The sequence below is a fragment of the Eretmochelys imbricata genome, chromosome 4, assembly GCF_965152235.1.
Source record: "Eretmochelys imbricata isolate rEreImb1 chromosome 4, rEreImb1.hap1, whole genome shotgun sequence".
Lineage (NCBI taxonomy): Eukaryota > Metazoa > Chordata > Testudines > Cheloniidae > Eretmochelys > Eretmochelys imbricata.
Genome location: NC_135575.1, coordinates 83,814,181 through 83,836,559, shown reverse-complemented (window position 1 = coordinate 83,836,559; position 22,379 = coordinate 83,814,181). Strand labels below are relative to the sequence as shown.

The 22,379-nt window shown below is 44.1% G+C and overlaps 2 protein-coding genes across 11 annotated transcripts in view; one reads left to right on the top strand and one right to left on the bottom strand.

Annotated features, from left to right (window-relative positions):
- The window catches only part of CFAP96 (cilia and flagella associated protein 96), a 20,962-nt gene extending 8,919 nt beyond the window's left edge, over window positions 1–12,043 (bottom strand). Inside the window, exons 1-4 of one of the 2 annotated variants that reach the window (XM_077815559.1) lie at window positions 11,677–11,980; window positions 11,357–11,440; window positions 10,487–10,650; window positions 8,312–8,531 (exon numbers count right to left, since the gene is read on the bottom strand). In XM_077815559.1, coding sequence (XP_077671685.1) covers window positions 8,312–8,531; window positions 10,487–10,650; window positions 11,357–11,440; window positions 11,677–11,870 — 662 coding nt within the window. In that variant the 5' untranslated portion in view covers window positions 11,871–11,980. Of the gene's footprint in view, window positions 1–8,311; window positions 8,532–10,486; window positions 10,651–11,356; window positions 11,441–11,676 lie in introns of both variants that reach the window. The other variant, XM_077815558.1, reaches the window with a different exon arrangement.
- UFSP2 (UFM1 specific peptidase 2) overlaps window positions 12,007–22,379 on the top strand; it is a 27,705-nt gene continuing 17,332 nt past the window's right edge. Inside the window, exons 1-6 of one of the 9 annotated variants that reach the window (XM_077815553.1) lie at window positions 12,007–12,144; window positions 14,755–14,833; window positions 18,285–18,468; window positions 18,555–18,621; window positions 19,064–19,221; window positions 21,443–21,635. In XM_077815553.1, the coding sequence (XP_077671679.1) occupies window positions 12,121–12,144; window positions 14,755–14,833; window positions 18,285–18,468; window positions 18,555–18,621; window positions 19,064–19,221; window positions 21,443–21,635 (705 nt within the window). In that variant the 5' untranslated portion in view covers window positions 12,007–12,120. Of the gene's footprint in view, window positions 12,145–12,221; window positions 12,636–13,276; window positions 13,680–14,754; window positions 14,834–18,284; window positions 18,469–18,554; window positions 18,622–19,063; window positions 19,222–21,442; window positions 21,636–22,379 lie in introns of those variants that run through there. The other 8 variants (XM_077815557.1, XM_077815554.1, XM_077815556.1 and 5 more) reach the window with 8 other exon arrangements.

Sequence of the window (22,379 nt, the reverse complement as noted above, 5' to 3'; positions counted from 1 at the left end):
AAAGCATTGAGTACTTTAGCTTTTTCCACATCCTCTGTCACTCGGTTGCCTCCCTCATTCAGTAAGGGACCCGCACTTTCCTTGACTTTCTTCTTGTTGCTAACATACCTGAAGAAACCCTTCTTGTTATTCTTAACATCTCTTGCTAGCTGCAACTCCAAGTGTGATTTGGCCTTCCTGATTTCACTCCTGCATACCTGAGCAATATCTGTATACTCTTCCCTGGCCATTTGTCCAATCTTCCACTTCTTGTAAGCTTCTTTTTTGTGTTTAAGATCAGCAAGGATTTCACTGTTAAGCCAAGCTGGTCGCCTGCCATATTTACTATTCTTTCTACACATCAGGATGGTTTGTCCCTGCAACCTCAGTAAGGATTCTTTAAAATACAGCCAGCTCTCCTGGACTCCTTTCCCCCTAATGTTATTCTCCCAGGGGATCCTGCCCATCAGTTCCCTGAGGGAGTCAAAGTCTGCTTTTCTGAAGTCCAGGGTCCGTATTCTGCTGCTCTCCTTTCTTCCTTGTGTCAGGATCCTGAACTCAACCATCTCATGGTCACTGCCTCCCAGGTTCCCATCCACTTTTGCCTCCCCTACTAATTGTGAGCAGCAGGTCAAGAAGAGCTCTGCCCCTAGTTGGTTCCTCAAACACTTGCACCAGGAAATTGTCCCCTGCACTTTCCAAAAACTTCCTGGAATGCCTGTGCACTGCTGTATTGCTCTCTCAGCAGATATCGGGGTGACTGAAGTCCCCCATGAGAACCAGGGCCTGTGATCTAATAACTTCTGTTAGTTGCCTGAAGAAAGCCTCATCCAACTCATCCCCCTGGTCTGGTGGTCTATAGCAGACTCCCACCATGACATCATCCTTGTTGCTCACACTTCTAAACTTAATCCAGAGACTCTCAGGTTTTTCTGCAGTTTCATGCTGGAGCTCTGAGCAGTCATACTGCTCTCTTACAGACAATGCAACTACCCCACCTTTTCTGCCCTGCCTGTCCTTCCTGAATAGTTTATATCCATCCATGACAGTCATGTGAGTTATCCCACTAAGTCTATTATTCCAATCACATCATAATTCCTTGACTGTGCCAGGACTTCCAGTTCTCCCTGCTTGTTTCCCAGGCTTCTTGCATTTGTGTATAGGCACTTAAGATAACTCGCTGATTGTCCTGCTTTCTCAGTATGAGGCAGGAGTCCTCCCCTCTTACGCTCTCCTTCTCGTACTTCCTCCTGGTATCGCACTTCTCTACTTACCTCAGGGCTTTGGTCTCCTTCCCCCAGTGAACCTAGTTTAAAGCCCTCCTCACTAGGTAAGCCAGCCTGCTTGCGAAGATGCTCTTCCCTCTCTTCGTTAAGTGGAGCCCGCCTCTGCCTCGCAATCCTTCTTCTTGGAACACCATCCCATGGTCAAAGAATTCAAAGCCTTCTCTCCGACACCACCTGCGTAGCCATTCGTTGACTTCCACGATTCGACGGTCTCCACCCGAGCCTTTTCCTTCCACAGGGAGGATGGACGAGAACACCATTTGCGCCTCAAACTCCTTTATCCTTCTTCCCAGAGCTACTTAGTGTGCAGTGATCCGCTCAAGGTCATTCTTGGCAGAATCACTGGAGCCCACGTGGAGAAGCAGGAAGGGGTAGCGATCTGAGGGCTTGATGAGTCTTAGCAGTCTCTCCATCACACCGTGAATCCTAGCTCCTGGCAAGCAGCAGATTTCTCGGTTTTCCCAGTCGGGGATAAATAGCTCATTTTCCTAACTACAATTATAAGACCCATTTTCAGTTGTTTATAACTTTGCCAAACTTTAAACATTCAGAATGACATTTTCCATGTCAAGTGTCTCTTTGAAGCTGATTTTTTTCTATACCATTTCAGCCAAAATGGCTGTGTCATTTTGGAGAATGAGGCTAGAGAAAGATAAATTGTTTTGATAAATAGCCCATTTTCCTAACTACAATTTCTTTAAAAATACTTTAAAACAAATTAATTTTAAATTTAGGGAGGAAAAAAATTGTTTTGCCCACAGTGAAAAAGTCTGGCTACCTTTTCTTTGAAATGCTCTGGTGCCCCCATGCTTTAGAGCAGTGGTTCTCAACCAGGGATACACAGAGGTCTTCCAGGGGGTACATCAACTCATCTAGATATTTGCCCAGTTTTACAACAGGCTACATGAAAAGAAGTCAGTACAAACTAAAATTTCATACAGATAATTACTTGTTTATACTGCTTTATATACTATATCAGGGATTCTCAAAATGGGAGTTGTGATTTATTTTATAATTATATGGTAAAAAATAAGAAAGTAAGCAATTTTTCAGTAGTAATGTGCTGTGACACTTTTGTATTTTTATGTCTGATATTGTAAGTAGTTTATAAGTGAGGTGAAACTTGGGTATGTAAGACAAATCAGTTTTCTGAAAGGTTGAGAACTACTGCTTTGGAGCAGGGACTTGAAATTCAGCAAAGGGTGGCTTTTGTGTCAGGAATGGACATTTGGTTATCCCTATAAAAATAGAGTTGAATTTGGGCAAATTATAAACCTTTAAAAAAACTACAGTTTGCAAATGCTCGGTAGAGACTAGCTAAAGATAAACAGCTAAAATCTCCAAAGATTCCATCCTCCCTGGGCGTACTCAGCCTCTCACATCTCCTAGTGCTGACCAGACTGCACTTGCACCATCCCCACAGAGCAATTGAGCATCCTCCAGCTCAGAACTACAGGAATTCAGAAAGACTTTCCTTGTAACAGCTGCTCCTAGTTGCTCGAGGCTGGGGTGGGGTTGGGCACTGCAACTGAGAGCAGTAGGCAGTCTCTCCTCAGCTCTGGATCACCCTGCTGCTGGCACCCAGACAGCATGGTGGGGGAACCTATCTGATTCTAATGCACGGAGGAGAAAATCCAGGCCAGGAGGGATGGGAAGGACTAGATTAGAGCAAGAAGACTGGTGAGACTGGAGGGGGAGGGGGAGAAACAGTGACAGGGAGTTGGAGGGAGAGACTGGGACTGGTTGTGCAAGGAGACTGGGACTGGGGGCACAGGAAATGCTTGGGCAAGGAGACTGGGAGCTAGGGGGGAAGTAGAGGCTGTGACTGGAAGCTAGTAAGGGAACAGAGGAAGAAAACTGGAAGCCCGTTAGCTGGGGAGTGGAGAACACTGAGATGAGATGAGGAATTGCGGGGAGGGAAGGAGGAACTGGGACTGGCTGGGTAGAGGGGATGAGACAAGCAGCCAGGGAGGGAACATGGGGGGAATCTGAGATTGGATGAGGACCCCAGAGAAGGAGACTGGGACAAGGAGGTAGTGGGAGGGGGAAGAGGAGAGATCAAATCAGATGAGGAGCTGGGCATGGTGGAGACTGGGATTGACTGGGCAAGGAAACTGGGGACCAGAGCCATCCCTAGGGTATGGCACACTGTGGCAACTGCCCCGGGCCCCGCGCTTTGGAGGGTCCTGTGCTTCCTGAGGAGGTGGGCGGGGGGCGAGGAGGAGCCCCCCTACCAATGTCCCCCTGCCCCCAGCGCTTCCTGCAGGCCCCGCTGATCAGCGCGTCCCCCTCCTTCCCAGCGCCTACTGCTGATGAGCTGTTTTGTGGCACCTGGACTGGGCACTGTGGGGGCGGAAAGAGTAGTGAGGGCGCAGCATGCTCAGGGGAGGGGGCAGAACTGGACGGGGAAGAGGCGGGGTGGGACAGGGGTGGGGCCTTGAGGGAAGGAGTGGAGTGGGGGCAGGGCCTGCGTGGAGCCAGGGGGAGCACCCTCCAGCAGATAGAAACTGGGTGCCTATGTCCATGGCCCTGCTGGGGACAAGGAGTTGGGGTGGGAGTGGTGGAACTAGGACTGGCTGGGCAAGCACCCTGGAATAGATGTGGGGAGGGGAAGACACTGGAAGTCTGGAGGAAGACTGGGACATGGAGAGCAAACTGAGAGAAGAGCAGAACTCTCTGGGCAGGGAGACTGGGACTGGGATGAGAAACCTCAAGAGTGGAGACTGGGGCTGGAAAGGTAAGGAGCATGGGCCTGGGACAAGGAGGCAGGGATGAGGAAGAGACAGGACTGGGACTAGGACAGGTTCAATGGGATGGAGAGGAAGAGATCAAGATTGGGAGAAACAGGCAGAGAATCGTCTGTGCCTATTGGAGCACACTCCCTTCCAGAACCCGGAATGAAACCCAAGACTCCTCTGCTGTCAACAATATTCACGAAACCTACTGACAAAAAGTTCGTCTTATCTCCCTCTAGCTCAAGTGGCAGAGATGTGTGTGGTGGAACTAAAGGTTCCATGCCTGCTGAGGAACCACATGGGTCAGTGTGATGCCACATGATGGAATTTTAGTTTTGCGGTTTGCTTTTTTAAAACTTTTCAGAGACAATCACTAATTATGTGTTTCTTATTTTCTGGGTTCCCAATCTGAAGCCCTGACATCTTATTTGGAGAAGTGCTGAGCCCTCACAACTGCAACTGAATTCAGTGAGAGCTGTGCTTGAATATATAAAGTATTATATATTGCTAGCACCTCATTTTTCAGAGTCCTTAAGTGTCTAAAATTGGGCAACCAAAATTAGTAAATACTTTTTACCTTAATCTCTCTGTGCCTCTGCTCCCCCTCACCTCATATGGGTTTTGTGAAGTTAATTTCATTAATGTAGACGAAGCCCTTGGGTACTATAGTGATAAGCACCCAAGACAAACTCATGAGTAAATTAATAATTCTGTCTTCAATAGTGGGTTTCAATAGTATGCAGTAAATAAGGCCTAGGGCACATGGTGAACAATGGGGAGAAAACAAAATATCAAATTGCTGTTCGTTAAGTGAGCAACATCCATCTTGTGCTCTAAATGAGGCAGGGATCATGTGGAAAAATGTGATTATGTAACCACTGTACCCCAATGCCTATGTACAAGAGGGCCAAATTAAGGTAGCACAGGCAACCTTCCACTGACTTCAGCAGACTTGAGCTCAGGGCTAGGTGTGCATGGCAATTAAATCCTATTGGGTTGGGGTGGTTTCTATAGAAAATATCGCAGAGGTAACAGAAGTGTCTGAGTGAGTGGGTCTCCCTTAACTATAGTGGGATAGCACTTGCCTCCCCATTCTCTGCTCACCAAAGATAGCACAGGCATATACACACCAGCTCCTACATCCCCATTATGGCTGCTCAACTGTCAGTGAATGATTCCCTCTTTATGGGTCAACTGTACAGGGTCCTAGAACCACCTGATTTCCAACCTCTCTAGTGGAGGGGCTATGGTGTGAGACTGATCTACTTTGCACTGGGGAGAGAGGATGGACTCAGAATTCGGTGGAGAAATGGGACATAAAGATGGCTTAAAACCACCTTTGTACGCACATAACAGAGCACAGCTTGGACACAGGCCAGGATCTGGGCCTTCTACTTCATTGTGATTCAGTCCATGGTAGATGAAAGGGGCCAGTTCCTGGATATTTATGATGAATGACCAGACAAAGTGTATGATGAACAGATTTTCAAGCATACTGAAATGTGCAGGAAAAGAAAATAAGGTACACTGTTCCCACTAGACGCCACAGTCATTAACAGAATCTCAGCCCAGATGACTCTTGGTTGAAGAAGCCCCATTTCCTCTCCAAGCCTTCTGATATCTGGGAGATACTTTTTAGCAATCTTCCCTTTGAAAAAATGGGAAAATCCAACTACAGACAAGTGAAATTAAAGCCCTACTTAGATGGCCAAATTCTGGCTTCCTATGTGCATAAGTATGCATTAACAAAATAGCATATACACCCATGGTATTTCTAGAGCATATGGCAGAAAATGACCAATCCTGGCTCCTCAAAAAAATGAACAAGAGGCTACTCTCCAAGCTTTTCACAACCCAAGCCACAGAGAGATGATTGGACATAGCCAATAACTGGTTTGTGTAGTGCAGTGGTCACCAGCCGGTCAATCGCCATCGACTGGTCGTTCCTAGAGGATGTCCCAGTTGATCACGATCTCCGGTAGCACAATAGGGCTGCCGCTAAGACTCCCTGCCTGACTCAGCCCCACGCTCCTCCCAAAAGTGGCCAGCGTGGCCCCGGGGGTGGGCGTGGAAGGGGTCTCCCTCCGCATGCTGCTCCTGCCTGCAAACACCGCCCCTGCAGCTCCCATTGGCCAGGAATGGGGAGCTGTGATCAATGGGAGCTGCAGGGGCGGTGCTTGCAGAGAGTGGCAGCGTGCAGAGCCACCTTCTGCCTGCCCCCTCCCCAGGGACCGCAGGGGCGTGTTGGCCCCTTCCGGGAGTGGCGTGGGGCCGGGGTAGGCAGGGAGCTTGCCTTAGCAGCAGCCATGCAGCACTGCCAACCGGGAGCTGCCGGAGATAAGTGCTGCCTGGCAGGAGCCACACCCCAAACCAGAGCCCCCTCCCAGAGCCAGCACCCCCACCCCCTCCTGTAACCCAACATTCTGCCCCAGTCCGGAGCCCCCTCGTGCACCCAAACTCCCACCCTGAGCTTGCACCCCTCATCCCCTCCTGTAGCCCAATGCCCTGCCCCACACTCAGCCCAGAGACCCTTCCCACATTACAAACCCCTCAGCCTCAGCCCAGAGCCCGCATCCCCTCCCGAACCCCAACCCTCCGCCCCAGGCCGCTGAAAGTGAGTGAGGGTGGGGGAGAGCAAACTACGGAAAGAGGGGGGGATGGAGTGAGTGGGGTGGAGTAGATCCTGAGTTGCCCTTACATTCAAAAAGCGATCTTGGGCGTAAAAAGGTTGGAGACCACTGGTGTAGTGAGTACTGCAGAAGCCACCAGAACACTGGCAAAGCAGCAGAGTATATATGTAGCTAGGCTTTATATTTTTATATATAGTTAGTAAACATGGCTATTCAGAATCCAACTGTGTCCATATGCTCTCCTCATATTATTAATGTGGTATAGAGTGCAAAGACATGATAATTTGGATATTATTCCGTATGCATTCCTTGACTTTTGAATATCCCCTGCAAACAGTCACCCTCAAAGATTATCTCTACTCCTAGTAAGAAGAGAGTAGTGTAGGCTCTTTGTGAGGCACAAAGTCACCTATATATTATGGACAAGGCTACAATTTTTTCATGGAGGTTGTGGAAGTCAGCCCTATCAGCTGGGGCAGGGCTGCAGCTCCTGGCTGCATTGGGCAACGGGGTCTCCCCACAGCTCCCTGCCTCCGTGGGTGGCGCCCTTCCGCCCCCACAAGCTCCCAGCTGCCACAGGCAGTGGGGCCGCAGTTGCAAGTCACCTGGGAGCTCTGAGCCACTGAGGGCAGCAGGGACCCCCAGAGCTTGAAGCAGCCCCCACAGCTGCCCAACATCTGCAAGTGGTGTGGGGACCCTGCAGCTGAGCTCCCCGTTTTATCAGGGATATTTTTAGTAAAAGTCACGGACAGGTCACAGGCAATAAAGAAAAATTCACAGAAGCCCGTGATCTGTCCGTGACTTTTACTAAAAATATCCCTGACAAAATCTTAGCCTTAATTATGGACACATATACATTACAGTGTATACAGGATAAGTGTACATTTGGGGACACAGAAGCAGAGTGGGGACATTATGCCTGATTGTAAATACCTGCCAGAGTCTGGCCCATAGTTTTTAATATCCCTTTAAGACAATCCTTGTGTTTTAATAAATGGATTGGACAGCATACATTTCTTTCAATATAACAGACTTTTCCCCCTGCCTGTCTGTATTTTTATTAAAAAGCCCCAAAAGCAGGAAAACTGCTTAGCCCAATAACAGATACATGAACTCTTGCTTTAACTGTAATTGTGTGAAGCTACATGGGGTCTTTGTTCAGACAGATAAATATTTTCATCAAAACATCAAATGCACTGCAGGCTATTTATGTCTCTGTATCCTCTGACCAACTCAGTCATAGAGGTGTCATCCCATGATGTTTTCAATGGGTAGTGCTTTTATCCTGGTAGCGCCCATTTGTCTCCAGCATTGAGGAGTGATCATGCTTTAATATTAGGTATTATAAAAACTCCAAGGTAATGGAACTCTGGCAATGGAAATAGAGGAATTCAGGATAGTGGATTCTGTTAGTCCCATTTCCCATGATTCAGTACTCTTAGCTTCACACAATATTCTGCTAGAGAACTTTAATGTCTCTTTAAGTTTATGTTGGTTATTAGGTGTATGGACTATGGCAGTACTGTGTTTTAACACTGCTTCTTTATCATATGTTGTACATATCTTCTCATAAAAACAAAACCATACTCTTGTTAACAGTTAACTTTTATAAAAAAGTTGTGACAAATTATTTTTAATGCAGCACACGCACACAAAAAAGGTAGCCTTTCCCAACACTTACGGCAGTTTGACTCCATTGCTTGGAAGGAAAGCTTTGCCCATATTTTTCTTTGACTCTGCCAATCTATATCGCCTCCTTAGTTGCACAGGGTTTGAGTAGGCTTCACCTTCGAAAACCCTCACAAACTGAGGCTCAAAGTAACCTGCCTGAAGAGCTGACAGCATTTTGGTACCCCCAGGTAACATTTGTTTGTTCTTGCTTGCAGCTTCATTGAAAGGGCCTTTAAAACAAGTAAGCATTGTAAATATTCACTTAACTCTACAGATTCTCTTAATTTAAATTTAGAAATTAAAAATGAAGACTGGGTATGGATGGTTCAAAGGGGCTGATAATGCAATACAGAACCTTTCATCTGTAAGTCACATGTGGTAGTGACTGATTGCTGATACTATATGGCAACTGTTCAGTAACCTAATATATGAAAAATGAATTGTTTGACTCAGTCAAGTTTCTAGTGGCATGCACCATAACACAAAAATACCATTGCTATTAGCAGCTTTTGGAGGGAGGCCATAACTATTCTGCACTAACATCCAGCATTATCTAGAAGAGGAAGGTATAACAGGATCCAATGGCTGGAAGTTGAAACTAGACAAATTCAGACTGGAAATAAGGCGTGATATTTTAAGTGAGAATAATTAGCCATTGGAACAATTTACCAAGGGTCATGATGGATTCTCCATCACTGATCATTTTAAAATCAAAATTGGATGCTTTGCTAAAAGATCTGCGCTAGGCATTATTTTTGGGGAAGTTCTATGGCCTGTGTTACACAGGAGGTCAGACAAGATGATCACAATTGTCCCTTCTGGCCTTGGAATCTATGAACATCACTTCACAAAGGCTGATTCTTACTGAGGGTCAAACTCTGTTATCCTGGACTCATCATGAGTAATACCATGAGTAGTTCCAATGAACAAGAGTGAGGATGAAAGAATCCAGCCCTAAGTAATAAATAAATAAATATATAATCTCCTATGCACATTGGTCAACTACAAGCAAAGAAATAAAAGATTACCACTAAATTTAAAGTACTGAAAACATAATCTTATAACAGAAATGCCAGTTGGAGCAGCCACACAGAAAAAACTACCTGCTCTCAGCATTGGCATGTAAGGAGAAGATAAGGCTTTCCATAATGCCAGTTCAGTTTTAACATTACAAATGCAAACAAAGATAACTGTGGAGCAATTTACTGTTGGATTAAGTCATCATATTAATGCTGTTCTGCAGCTGAGTCTCTTAGCAGAATATTCAAAATAATGAAGATAATTTGCATATTGACTGACAAAGAAAATTGGTGTCCCATTTTTTGTTTTCTTTCAGTACAATTGGGAAACAGTTTCAAAGGACCTAATTTCTTAAAATGTTCATTTCAAAGAAGTAATTAAATGCTAAACATATCCTATAGAGTAATCTACTTTACCTGGTTTGTCAGGGGTTTCATAAATTTTAATTGGTCGCCTGTTAACCTAATTTTACATAATTTATCTACATTTCTCAAAAGTCACAGCTATTAATTTAAAATTTGAGTCATAAGGACATTATAAATTTTAAAAAATGCTGCCCTCATTTGGGACGTGCAAATGCTGGAGGGCTACACAATCTGTGAGTTGACATTTCCAAGGGAAAGAATGCCCAATGTGGAAAGCCAAAAGAATATGTACTATCCCAAAAGTCTAAAAGTAAATCCATTTGCAATGTCTTTGCATGGAGCAGCTGGAATTTTACCTCCACTTATATCCCATGGTGTGATGAAAAGAAGCCCCTGGAAATCTCCACAATTATGACAGAGAAAGGGGATGAGTCACTGGAGGTGACACCTACTCCCCACCAGCTGGTAGGTAAAGACCAGTAATTTCAATAGTATATTTTATCTGTAACTTGGACAACAAAATGCAGCACATATATTTTTATTAATCTTAATACATAAAACTCGGCTAAACTGAAAAATGTTTACCTTTTTTATGCTGTCTCTTTTTGCATTTATTGTGACATTTAAGCAGACCTCTACTAAAAATGGATTATGCCACACTGAGCAAAGATAGAGAGCTTTTTGGTTACTAAGAAAACCCAGATGTCTCTGAAAAGACTAATAGAAAACAGTGAGTCAGTAGAAAGACAGATTAGACGGCTATTGGAAATATCCTTATTGCTAAAATGAAATGTACTTACGCATATAATGTGTGACATATTTATCTCCAATGGTAACATACTCCATTTCACTGAAGAGGCCAATCCTCTCCATGTCAGATTTCCCTTCTCCAGGCATGGTTGGTTCTGTGTGACACTTCACTACACTAGAAAATGTAGATGTTTTCTTATGCTCACTTCTTTTACTGCAAAGCCATACAAATAGAGTTACAGTCAAAGTCTGCAACAAGTTTAAGCATTTAAAATAAAATGTACCATTATGGTACTGAGATTCTTTGGTTCAAAAGTATTAGCACTCAATTCCTTTAAGTTTCTGTTGTACTCAGCATCTAACACTATCTATAAAGTAGGGCATAACTGGGGTGGTGATGGTGAGAAGAGGACTGAACTAGACTGTCTGGGAGAGAGCCAGCATTAACACATGTCCTTTAAAAAAACAAATTTAAAACCATTATGAGACAGATATGGCCCACATTCATCTGTGGTGTAACTGGGTTCAACTCTTATTAAAACCTCTGGATCAGAATTTGGTAACGAGTACCCTTAAAATATTGAGATCAGGGATCTGAGTAGTGCAGTTCGTTGGTAAGGATATGCAGGATAGCATATCCTTTTGCTTTCTGGATTACCTTCAGCTGTGCTTTGTAGTCATCCTTGGTTAACAATAGACAGGAGATGTGAAGGAGTTTTGGGATCCCTATTGTGGTAACCTAAATCCTGATCCTGAGAAGTGCTGACCAGCTACAATTCCCACTGACTTCAAAAATGTAAATGATTGAGGTCAATGGTAGCTATGGGTGCTCAGCTCTTCTCAGGATCGGTCCCCTAATCAGCATATAAAGAGACTACTGAGCACTGCATTAAGAATATATGGTGTATAATATATTTTACCTGCCTCTCAGGGATGTTGAGCAATTTAATGTATTAATATTTGTAAAGCTTTTTGGATGGAAGATGTTGCAGAAGTGCAATGTACTGTTAAAAAAGTAAAAACTGATTTTAAATGATGATGTAACCACCAGTTACATACAAATACACAAATATAACTACATCGGTTTACATACACGTAAATATATTTTTGTAACTATAATTACAGTAGCGTATGACTAATCAATGAATAAATATCATTACAGCATCAATTATTGCATATATTTGCATGATTAAACAATTTGCATGAAATCTTCCTTTACAGCACACGCTTTAAGGAGGACGTCTGGACTGATTTCTCACTCACCTCACACCAACCTCGCCAGGTGTGTTGCAGAGGGTCAGCGGCTGCCCTCTCCTCTCTGCATCCCCAGGCGGCGGCAGCAGCAGCTTCTGAGAGGTACATGACTCTGCCCAGGACTCTTTGTTGATGCAGTTGCTCTGGATTCGGGAAAGTCCAACAACACATGAACAGCATTTCAGTGTTGTCCCCCCGGTCTGTCGAGTCCTGTTGGTATAGTCCAGAGGTTGCGCGCGCCGCGCACCCGCGCTGCACCTTGGGAATTGTAGTCCCCTCTTGTCAGCGCCTTCGCTCACATGACCTGCCCTGGTGTTCTCGGCCTGCCACCTTTCTCTTGCTGGAGTGACACGTCAAACATTACGGCGCGTGCAAGAGAACCGGCCTGTTCCAACCCCCCATCGGGGTGGGGGAGAGGCGCGTGCGGACTATGAGTACGGTACTGACAGACGTGGTGAGTCCGCGCCGCTGGGGTGGCTAAAACAGCGGCTCAGGGCGCTTCTGCTGGGCGGGGGAGAGGGCAGCCGGCTCGGTGCATGCTGGGAGTGTCTCTCCCACGTGGTGCGCTCACTGTCGAATTCTTGTCACCTCGGGTCTAACGGTGCCCGCCCCCGGCCCGGCCCGTTCTCGAGGGGCCGCAGCTCGGAGTGACCCTTGTGCCACTACGTCGCCGGCCTGTCGCTACGTCCGCGCGGGCGCCTCCCCTGCTGGGGTCCCTCGTCCCCCATCTCCGCTCCCGCCTTGGCTCAGCGCCAGGCTCCTGCCCGCCCTTGGGCAGGCGCGCGGGGCCTTGGTCGCGCTGTGTCCCTGCCTGGTGCCTCCTCCGTGCTTTACCTGCGGGTGAGCCTGGGCCCGGGGAGAAATGTGGGGCCCGAGCAAATCATGTTTCCTGGGGCCCCTCCCAGCATGACGCAGAGATTGGCCTCCCCGCTGCCAGCCCTGGAGGCAGGGGAGTGCGGGGAACCAAGTCCCAGGGAGGTGATTTGGGGAAGGGCACGTGGAGCCTGTGGCTGAGCTGGGAATTCACCTAGATCTCCTGAGTCCCAGTCCAGTGCCTTACCAACTAAACCAGGTGTTGTGCCAAGCAACCTCTGTAATCCACTTCTCAAAAGCTACTTATTTTCCAGTGCTGTCCTCCAGTTATGAGCCTCCTTGTTATGTTGTAACCATCTAATTTACCCCTCAGTCCTGCATGGAGCGCCACATGGTCAGACGCCTGGCCCCACATGCAACCCCTTTGTATTCAGAAACCTATGTGAAGCTTTACAGGAACAAGGTCTTACGCTGAAAGCTCCTCAAGACAGAGATATTGTCGTATGACATGTTTGAAAGTGCCTTGCGCACTTGGTAGCATATAAATGTGCGTTGTTGACTCCACTGTTGAAATAAATTGTGCTACTTAAAGGTCAAATTTTGTTGTTTTTTTTTCAAGGATTTTTTTAAATGACCACCAATATATTGAACATGTAGTTTAGATGTAACTTTATCAAGAAGTTTACTTTATTGGGCAGGTCCATCGCTTCATAGAAAGACTGGAAGCTTTAAAGCAGGGGTGGGGAACCTACGGCTCGTGGGCCAGATGTGGCACTGCTTCATTTCATCCGGCCCGCGGCATGTCTTTGTGCTGTGGGCCAAAAGCCCCGAGCCTCAGCGCCCCCTTGCAGGGCTGGAGCTGTGAGCGCCAGCTCGCCCTGCTGCATAGGGGAAGCTAGGGTTGGCTTCAGCTTGCGGAAGCGACCAGCACATCCTTGCGGCCTTTAGGAGCAGGGGCAATCAGGGAAGCTCTGAGTGATGCCCCTGCCCCCAGCGCCAGCTCTGCAGCTCCCATTGGCCAGGAGCTGCAGGCATGGGCAGCACGCACCATGCAGAGCCCTTAGCTCCTCCACCTAGGGGCCAGACATGGTGACTGCTTCCAGGAGGAGCATGGAGCCAGGGCAGATAGGGAGCCTGCCTTTGCCCCGCTGCACTGCCAACTGGGAGCTGCCTGAGGTAAGTACCACCTGGCCGGAGCCCCCAATCCAAACCCCCTGCCCCACGTCAGAACCCCCTCTGCACCCCAACCCCTGAGCCCCCTCCCACACCCAAACTCCCTCCTGGAGCCTGCACCAAACTTCCTCCTGCACCCCAGCCCTGAGCCCGCTCTCACATTCCAAACCCCTTGGCCCCAGCCCTGAGCCCCCTCCTGCACTCCAAACCACACATCCCCAGAGCCCACCCCCCCCAGTCGATGGCCCCGATAGAAAAATGGGTCCACACCCTTGCTTTAAAGCTTAACTACATGTTGATACTGCTTAAAGTGCAAGTGGTTGTGACACTTCAGATAAATTTCCCATGTCACATTATCTTTCTATAGTTTGTTTCGTCTTGTGTTTCTATTTAGGATGTTTTAATGGAAGTCAAACATGTGTTATAGGTGGAATTGAAATAAAACAATCAAAATACAGGGCTAGCTTTGAACCTGGAAGTCTCCCACACTTTGTCATCAAAGAGAGATGTGATGATAGTTCTGTATTTCCAAATGATCTTACATTGGCTGCTCTTTGCAGTTTTTTAGGAGCAGCTAACTGGCAGATCCCCTTCTGTATGTTCACTGAGTCCTCATGAGTCCAGAGGTTTTGAGTTCTTCCTTATTAGTTGCTGAGACTGTGGCTTCCCTTCCAAAAATGAACAGTTGAAGAAGGTCGTAGAGGGGAAATTTCCTGTTACCTTCCGCAGTGTCCCAACATTGCAGATGGGAGGCACTCAGCTCCCCATCTAATCTACCAAGTTAATCAGCAGAGCAGTTCCAGTCCTGCCTTCAACTAGGAGGTAGAGGCAAAGATGGGAAACACAAAATGGAATCTAAAAACAAACAATTTCAAATTTAAAGCAGTTGGAGTTCTTTAGTTACATCTAAAACAATTCCTGGATTTAAAAAGTATGCGGTTAATACTGTGTGATAAAAAGTAATCCTGTTTTAATGAGCCATGTTCTCATTGCAACTTTTGGGAAACGTCACTGAAGTAACTGTCTTATGCTACTCATTTCTATTAACTTTATAACTCAACTTCTTTTTTCTCTATAGGTAATTCTGGAAACTATGGACATACTCTTTAGAATAAGAGGAGGCCTGGATCTTGCATTTCAGCTGAATACTGCTGATGGTGTGTCTATAAGAATATCATAGGATCACCTCATAGGAGTGTAAAGTCTGAATAGGAGAGAATTAACTAACCGCACTGGATATAATAATTTCGTTACCTGCTCACCAAATACTCAGGATTTCTCTCCAAACCCTAAAGGATCAGTGCATGATGATGATTTCATTTTTTGACTTCCCTTTCATGTTTCATTTCCTGACAACTTCCTCCCTTCCACTACATCCACTACACACCTTTTTTTTTTTTTTTTTTTTTTAGTTTAAAGCAATACCAAAATCAGTAATTTTAGGTCTTCTTTTTTTTTAATTTCCAAATTTATGCCACTTATGGGATGTGTATTAGGATCATTTTTGACTTTCCCCACCCTTCCCTAAAATCTTTCTGAAACCCTGACAATTGTTTTAAAGTGACAGTTGTTTACAATGAATTCAGGTACAGCAAAACTCCTGCAAGGTCGTCTATGCCACATAAGCTCCACCATAGGCCGTACAGGAAGAGGGTGTGTACTGGGAAGCCATTCAGAGGCTTCTGCACCCAAATATTTAGTTGCACAGGATTCTGCACCAATCCTAAATAAACTCACAAGTGGAGACCATTGGTAGGGCCACAGTGGCCTGCATGGAGGCTTCAAGCTCGTGGTCTGGAATAGAGGTGGTGAATGCATTCCGATGAAACACAGTATTCTGTTTCTGGATTCCAGAATCACCATCCCTTTTTTAATTCCTCACACAAAGACTCATACTTGGACTTTGCTTAGAAAAGGGTGAATTTCACTGTCAGTTAAGCAGAACAAAAGTCCCAAATTATCTCAGTGCAGTGTACTTTGCAACTTAATATTCTTCTAATAAAGAACCTCCTTATGTATAGAAAAGTGGTCATGTGGTGAGAGTGAGGGCCTTCACTCAAGAAGGTTCCATTATATTTTTGTTTACACAGGTTGTGGTGTATTTTTATATACTTTAATTACTACAGATATCAGTCCCAGATTTTTAATGCAAAATACATTACATTGGTCTACAGTAACTTAATCATGTTTAAAAAAGGGGAAATGCATAGCTATGATTGCCTTTGCATAATTTGCTGCATTCTGAATTCTGGGTGACATAACAGGACTAGTCAAATATTGTTTTAATGTAAGGATTGCAATATATATTTGCTCAGCATACAAGTAAATATATGGGTTTTTTTGTAATTGCCATTACTTCAGACTCAAAATGGAGATCTGAAAGTCAAACTATATTCTTTGTGGTTCATTCATAATCACCAGCAGTAAAGATTCCACAGGAGAAATTTTGCCTTCACCTACTACCTGTACAACCCTACTAAAGATAGTGAGGTTTCACAGGTGTAAATAAAGCTGGAATGTAGCTCTGCAGTTGGAAGGTAGGTCATGATTCTGCAAAGACTTAAGCATGTGTGTAACTTTACACTTGTGAGTAGTCCCACTAAAGTCTGTGAGTTATATACATACTTGAGTTTTTGCAGAATTTACTCACCTAAGCATATGTGCAAGTGTTTGCAGGATGGAGCCTTAGTTAACAATTATGGCTGTCAATCACAGTTAACTCATTATTAATTCAAAAAAATTAATTGTGGTTAAAAAAATTAATTGTAGTTTTAATTGCACTGTTAAATAATAGAATACCAATTGAAATTTATTAAATATTTCGTATGTTTTTCTACATTTTCATATATATTGTAGTCTGTATTGTAATTGAAATCAAAGTATATATTATTTTTATTACAAATATTTGCACTAAAAATGATAAACAAAATAAATAGTATTATTCAATTCACCTCATTCAAGTATTGTAGTGCAATCTCTTTGTCATGAAAATGCAACTTACAAATGTAGATTTTTTTGTTTGTTACATAACTGCACTCAAAAACAAAACAATGTAAGGCTTCAGAGCCTACAAGTCCACCCAGTCCTACTTCTTGTTCAGTCAATCACTAAAACAAACAAGTTTGTTTATATTTACAAGAGATTGCATTACAGTACTTGTATTAGGTGCATTGAAAAATACTATTTTGTTTTTACAGTGAAAATATTTGTAATAAAAAATAAATATAAAGTGAGCACTGTGCACTTTATTCTGTGTTGTAATTGAAATCAATATATTAGAAAGTGTGGAAAATCTCCCAAAATATTTAAGTAAATTGTATTTTATTATTGTTTAACAATGTGATTAATCATGCTATTAATCTTGATTAATTTTTTTAATTGCGTGATTAATTGCGATTAATTTTTTACATCACTTGACAGCCCTATTAACAATGCTGTTTTTGATGTTTGAACCAGAATATAATCCAGCACAGTCTTCTTTAGCCATGTTGGCTCTGCAAGGGTAACAGAAGTAAAAGGCAATATTAAAGTTTTGTTCAAGCACTAGAGCAGGGGTGGCCAAACTGTGGCTCATGAGCCACATGCGGCTCTTTTATAAAATGCAGCTTGTGGATCCCTCCACATTCCCCTCTCCCGCTCCCCCATTCTGTGCCTTCCAGACTGGGGGAGAGCTCAAGGCTTCTGCCCTGTGGTGAGGTAGGGGCTTCTGGTACCTACTGGTGGGGGAGGAGGGAGCACAATTTAAAGGTTCGTTCCCCACCCAACAACCTGAATCACACCCACCAGGCACACTCCCCGTCTTACCCTCAGCACCCCCTCCCTGCAGCTCACAGGTATTAGCTCCTTGTGGAGAGGCAGCAGCAAGCAGTTGGGAGCTGCAGGGAGGGGTCGCTGCTTTAGCTCCACAGGGAGAGGAAGCAGCAAACGTAGTGGCTGTCTCTGCAGCTCCTAGCTGTTTGTCACTGCCTCTCCCCATGGCTGCAGCTCACCAGCTCCAGGAGCTGCCATGAAGGGAAGGGGCCCTGCGGCACCATGTGACCAAGCGGGGCTAGCAAACCCTGGCAAAAATGGAGAGAGGGACATAACCCCACGTGTCCCCCCATGCGTCACCTCTGGCTTCTGCCCAGCAGGGAGGGGAGTCTCAGGGTTTCAACCCCATGTAGCACGCCTGCCAGGCTCAGTGCTGAAGCCCCAAGACCCTCCTCCCTGTAACGCTGAAGCCCTGAGCTTGAACAGGTACATCCTGGCTCTTAAACATTTGAAGATTGTCGTATGCGGATCGGAGGGTTAGTAAGTTTGGCCACCCTGCACTAGAGTAAGCAGATATGATTTTTGTGTATAGTTGGAGTAGATCTGTAAAGTAAAAAGAAGCCAAATGAAATCCTGGCCCCATTGATTTCAGTGGAGTTTTGCCATTGACTACAGTGGGACCAGGATTTTTGATGACTATTTTCACATAGCCATTTGTCTGATCATAGCAACACTTCCTTTTTTTTTCTTTTTCAAGGACAGAATTAAACATTTTAACTTTAAGTGTACATCTGGTAGCTGTAATAAAAGTTAGGGAATTATTTGAACAACACTAATTATATCCTTATTCTGTTTTAGAGACTTCAGCGAAAAAGGCAGTAAAGTATGTTTTCAGTGATCTGTCGACCAAACTGTCTTCAAATGTGCTGGTATTAAGAATTTGCCATAGTTCAGTGTATGTATGGCCTAACAGCAGTATGAACACAGTTCCATCAGAACTAACTGATAATTCTGTTTGTAAGGAGATAATACGATTTATTCGGTGAGTATATTCGAAACAATGGGAACATCATAATTTTTGTAATAAATTAATTTCATATTATTAGTTTCTCTCTGCTAATATTGCAGATTTGACCAAGAAGATGAGACTAAAAGAAAACTTGCAAAAAAGAAGGATAAAAAGTTCCAAGATACGGTATATATTCCACCCATATTAACAGCTTATAACAAATAAATGCTTTTTTCTCACAAGCTGATCCACATAAGCAAACCTTTGCATCCACAGAGAACGCCATTGAAGTCAACGGTGCTCTCTGCATGAATGCAAAGATCCACCTGCACAGATGAGCATGCAGAAGCAGGCCAATAGTCTTTAGTACTGTTAGATATCTTAGCTCAGTTATTTGTGTCTGGCCCCTGACATTGTTCAAAAATGAATCTTCCTTTCATCTGTCTCATTACATCTAATTGGGGTTGTGAAGAGCCTGTTTTGTTTTGGGGTTCTTAACTTTTGCTGTCCCTGGAGCCCCTTCACCTCCATGGGTCTTACGAATCTACTTTTTTCTTCTATCCCTTCTTGGTGCATGTATTGTTGGACATGTATTATTAGTGCATGTAACTGTCTTTATTCTTTTCAGCAGCAGATAGTAAATGTAGACCTTATGTTGGAAATGACATCTCCTTTGGCAGCTGTAGCCCCAGTCATTGAAAGGGAAAACAAGAGACACCACTACGTTAACTTGACCTTACCAATTGATGTTGTTGTATCTGTTTCTCCAGAAGAGCCATGGAGGAAGTAAGTATAATGTATCTTTGAGTTGTATTTTTGAGTTTGCTTTAGTTCTTTGTCTGTGCTTTCTAAATAAAATTGTGGATACTGAAGCTACATCAGCTTATAATTTAGCTATTTTTAATATAGGTGGAATATGGAATAAAATGGAAATCTTTTCAGAGAGTTTGAAAGCCCTCACAATAGATATTCCTTGGTTTAATGAGTGTGATCTTGTAACAATCCCCATTATCTATAGTGAATTCAAAGTTTATGATTAAGGCTATGATTTAATCACAGGTATTTTTAGTAAAAGTAATGGACAGGTCACAGGCAAGAAACAAAATTCACGGCCCGTGATCTGTCCATGACTTTTACTATAAATACCCATGATAACTAAATCTCTGCTCCTGGGGGCGCTCTGCTCCAGCAGTGGGGGCTGACTGCCCCCAGCGGCCCACTACTCCATGGCTCCTGGGGACCGCTCTCCTGAGGGCCTTCGGGGCCGCTGCTCCTGCTGCCCCTGGGACTGCTGCTTCTTGGGCAGTCCCTGGGGTCACCCCCAGGACCAATGCTCAGGCAGTCCTTGGGGCCAGCCACACGGGCCACTGCTCGGGCAGTCCCCGGTGCCAGCTGCCCAGGGCCACACAAGCAGTGGCCAGTCCAGCCGGCCCCGGAAACTACCCAAGTGGCCAGCCCTGGTGACGTTGGCCCTGGGGCAGTCCCCAGCACTGGTGCTCAGGTGCTTCTTGGGGCCAACTGCCCGGGACCACCTGAGCAGCGACTGGTGTGGCTGACCCCATGGCTGCTCCAACAGCAACCGGTGAGGCTGGCCACAGGGCACCTGAGCAGCTGGCGCCAGGGAGAGCGCACCTGCCGCTCCAGCTGCAGAAGTCACAGAAAGTCACGGAATCCATGACTTCCATGACCTCCATGACATAATTGTAGCCTTATTTATGATGGATTAATATAACGGTGTCCAATTTCTGTGTTGAAGTGGTAGTGGTATACTTACATTTTATTTCACATATAGGGTTTTATTATCATTTAGCATTATGTTATTTAATGTTCATTAGGGTTTTTGGAGCTAATCGGTGTTTAACATAATGTTTGATAATTATGCCAATTCTTTATCGTCACTCAAAAAGAAATGCAGATTGCTAGGAAAATATTCAAAAGATATTATATCAGGTTTTTTTAATTACAGTAAATACACACAGATACATGTGTGAGAGAGAGAGGAATGTTTGATAAATGCTTGTTGTCTCAGTACTGTGCTTAGGAAGTCACATATGCACCTGGACAGGCTGAGGTGGAAAACAATAAGGAAGTGATATCCACAGCACTCTTTCTTTGGGCTTGACCCTGCAAGGTGCTGAACACAGTGGCTGCAATCCAGAAAAGCATTTAGGCACATGCCTAACTTTATGCACATGAGTACTTCCCGTTCAGCTTGGGTGATTTGCTGAATTGAGGCCAGAATATGCAGTACTTTCCACGGTTGAGTCATTGGAGTGGAATCATCTTTGTACATATGAGTTGTGAGCAACACCTGACAAGACTCTGCTCACATCTGCTGGTATGGGTGGAAGGAGGGATAAGAGCAGCAGGTGCATTAAACTGGTTGCGGAGGTGGGTATGAGTGGGGAGAGGGGAACTTGTATACTATAACAACGAGGAGTCCTTGTGGCACCTTAGAGACTAACAAATTTATTTGGGCATAAGCTTTTGTGGGCTAAAACCCACTTCATCAGATTCATGGAGTGGAAAATACAGTAGCCCATTTCAAACAGTTGACAAGAAGGTGTGAGTGACAGTAGGGGAAAATTAAATTTTCCCATATTAATTTCTCCTTACTGTTACTCACGCCTTCTTGCTAACTGTTTGAAATAGGCCACCCTCATTACCACCACAAAAGTGATTTTTCCTCGCTTGGTATTCTACCGTTAATTGAATTGTCTCGTTAGCACTGACCCCCCACTTGGTAAGGCAACTCCCATCTTTTCATGTACTGTGTATTTATACCTGCTACTGTATTTTCCACTCTATGCATCTAATGAAGTGGGTTTTAGGCCACGAAAGCTTGTGCCCAAATAAATTTGTTAGTCTCTAAGGTGCCTCAAGGACTCCTCATTGCTTTTGCTGATACAGACTAACACGGCTACCACTCTGAAGCTTGTATAGCTATAAGAATGAGCCAGCATTGCTGGTGTTCTAGTTCTTAAATATTTTCCCTTATATCTCATAGTGTACGAAATCTCCTGGTGAATGCAATTCATAAGCAACTAACTGATATGGAAAGATGCATTTTGAAATATATGAAGGGAACATCTATTGTGGTACCTGAACAATTTCACTTCATGCTACCAGGAAAAAAGCACCTTGTAACAATTTCGTATCCTACAGGCATTTCAGATAATCAGCTAGAGACTTACAGAAAGGTAAAGTTAGCTGCTGTAGACCAAATATTGACAGAGCATGATTTGTAATTATGACCGAAACAGAATACTGAACATATATATATTTGGTTTGTTGAAACATATTTTTAAAGTGTTCATCAGGCACTTTTCTTCATAAACAGACATTTATGGTTATTTGTATAAGAGAACCTAAATGGATTTATACAGGAATTTATTAATTAAAATAGTGAGGGTCTCCATTTACATGTACTTGTATAAGGATTGTTCAGTTCTCTCAGTTTAATTGTGTTTTCACTCAGTTGCCAGATGGTGTTTAAGAGATTATATTTACAAAAAGAATAGAATTTGCTCAAAATGTGAGCTCATTTTCTTTAATTTCTAATAATGTGTCAGATAGACAAATTGTTTCATATTTCTTTATTCTCAGTACTATTTAACATTGTGTATTATTTTCATAAAATTAATCTCTTTTTGATTGCACTTTTTGCCATACATTCTATTTGTAATTGAGGCCCCAGTCCTGAAAAGAGCTCCCAGCCCATGCTGAGTCCCGTTCACTTCAATAAGTCTCTGCATAGGCATAAGGGTCTACCTGCATAGAGTTCTTTGCAGTACTGGCATGTTAGTGTTAAACACATACATTCAATATTGATTATTCTAGAGGTTTTAGTGTGTAACAATTTCTAGACTGCTATATTAAAAACAATATTGGTTATGAAAACTTCACTACCATTTGGAGTAATTTTTTTAAAGAAACTTGAATTA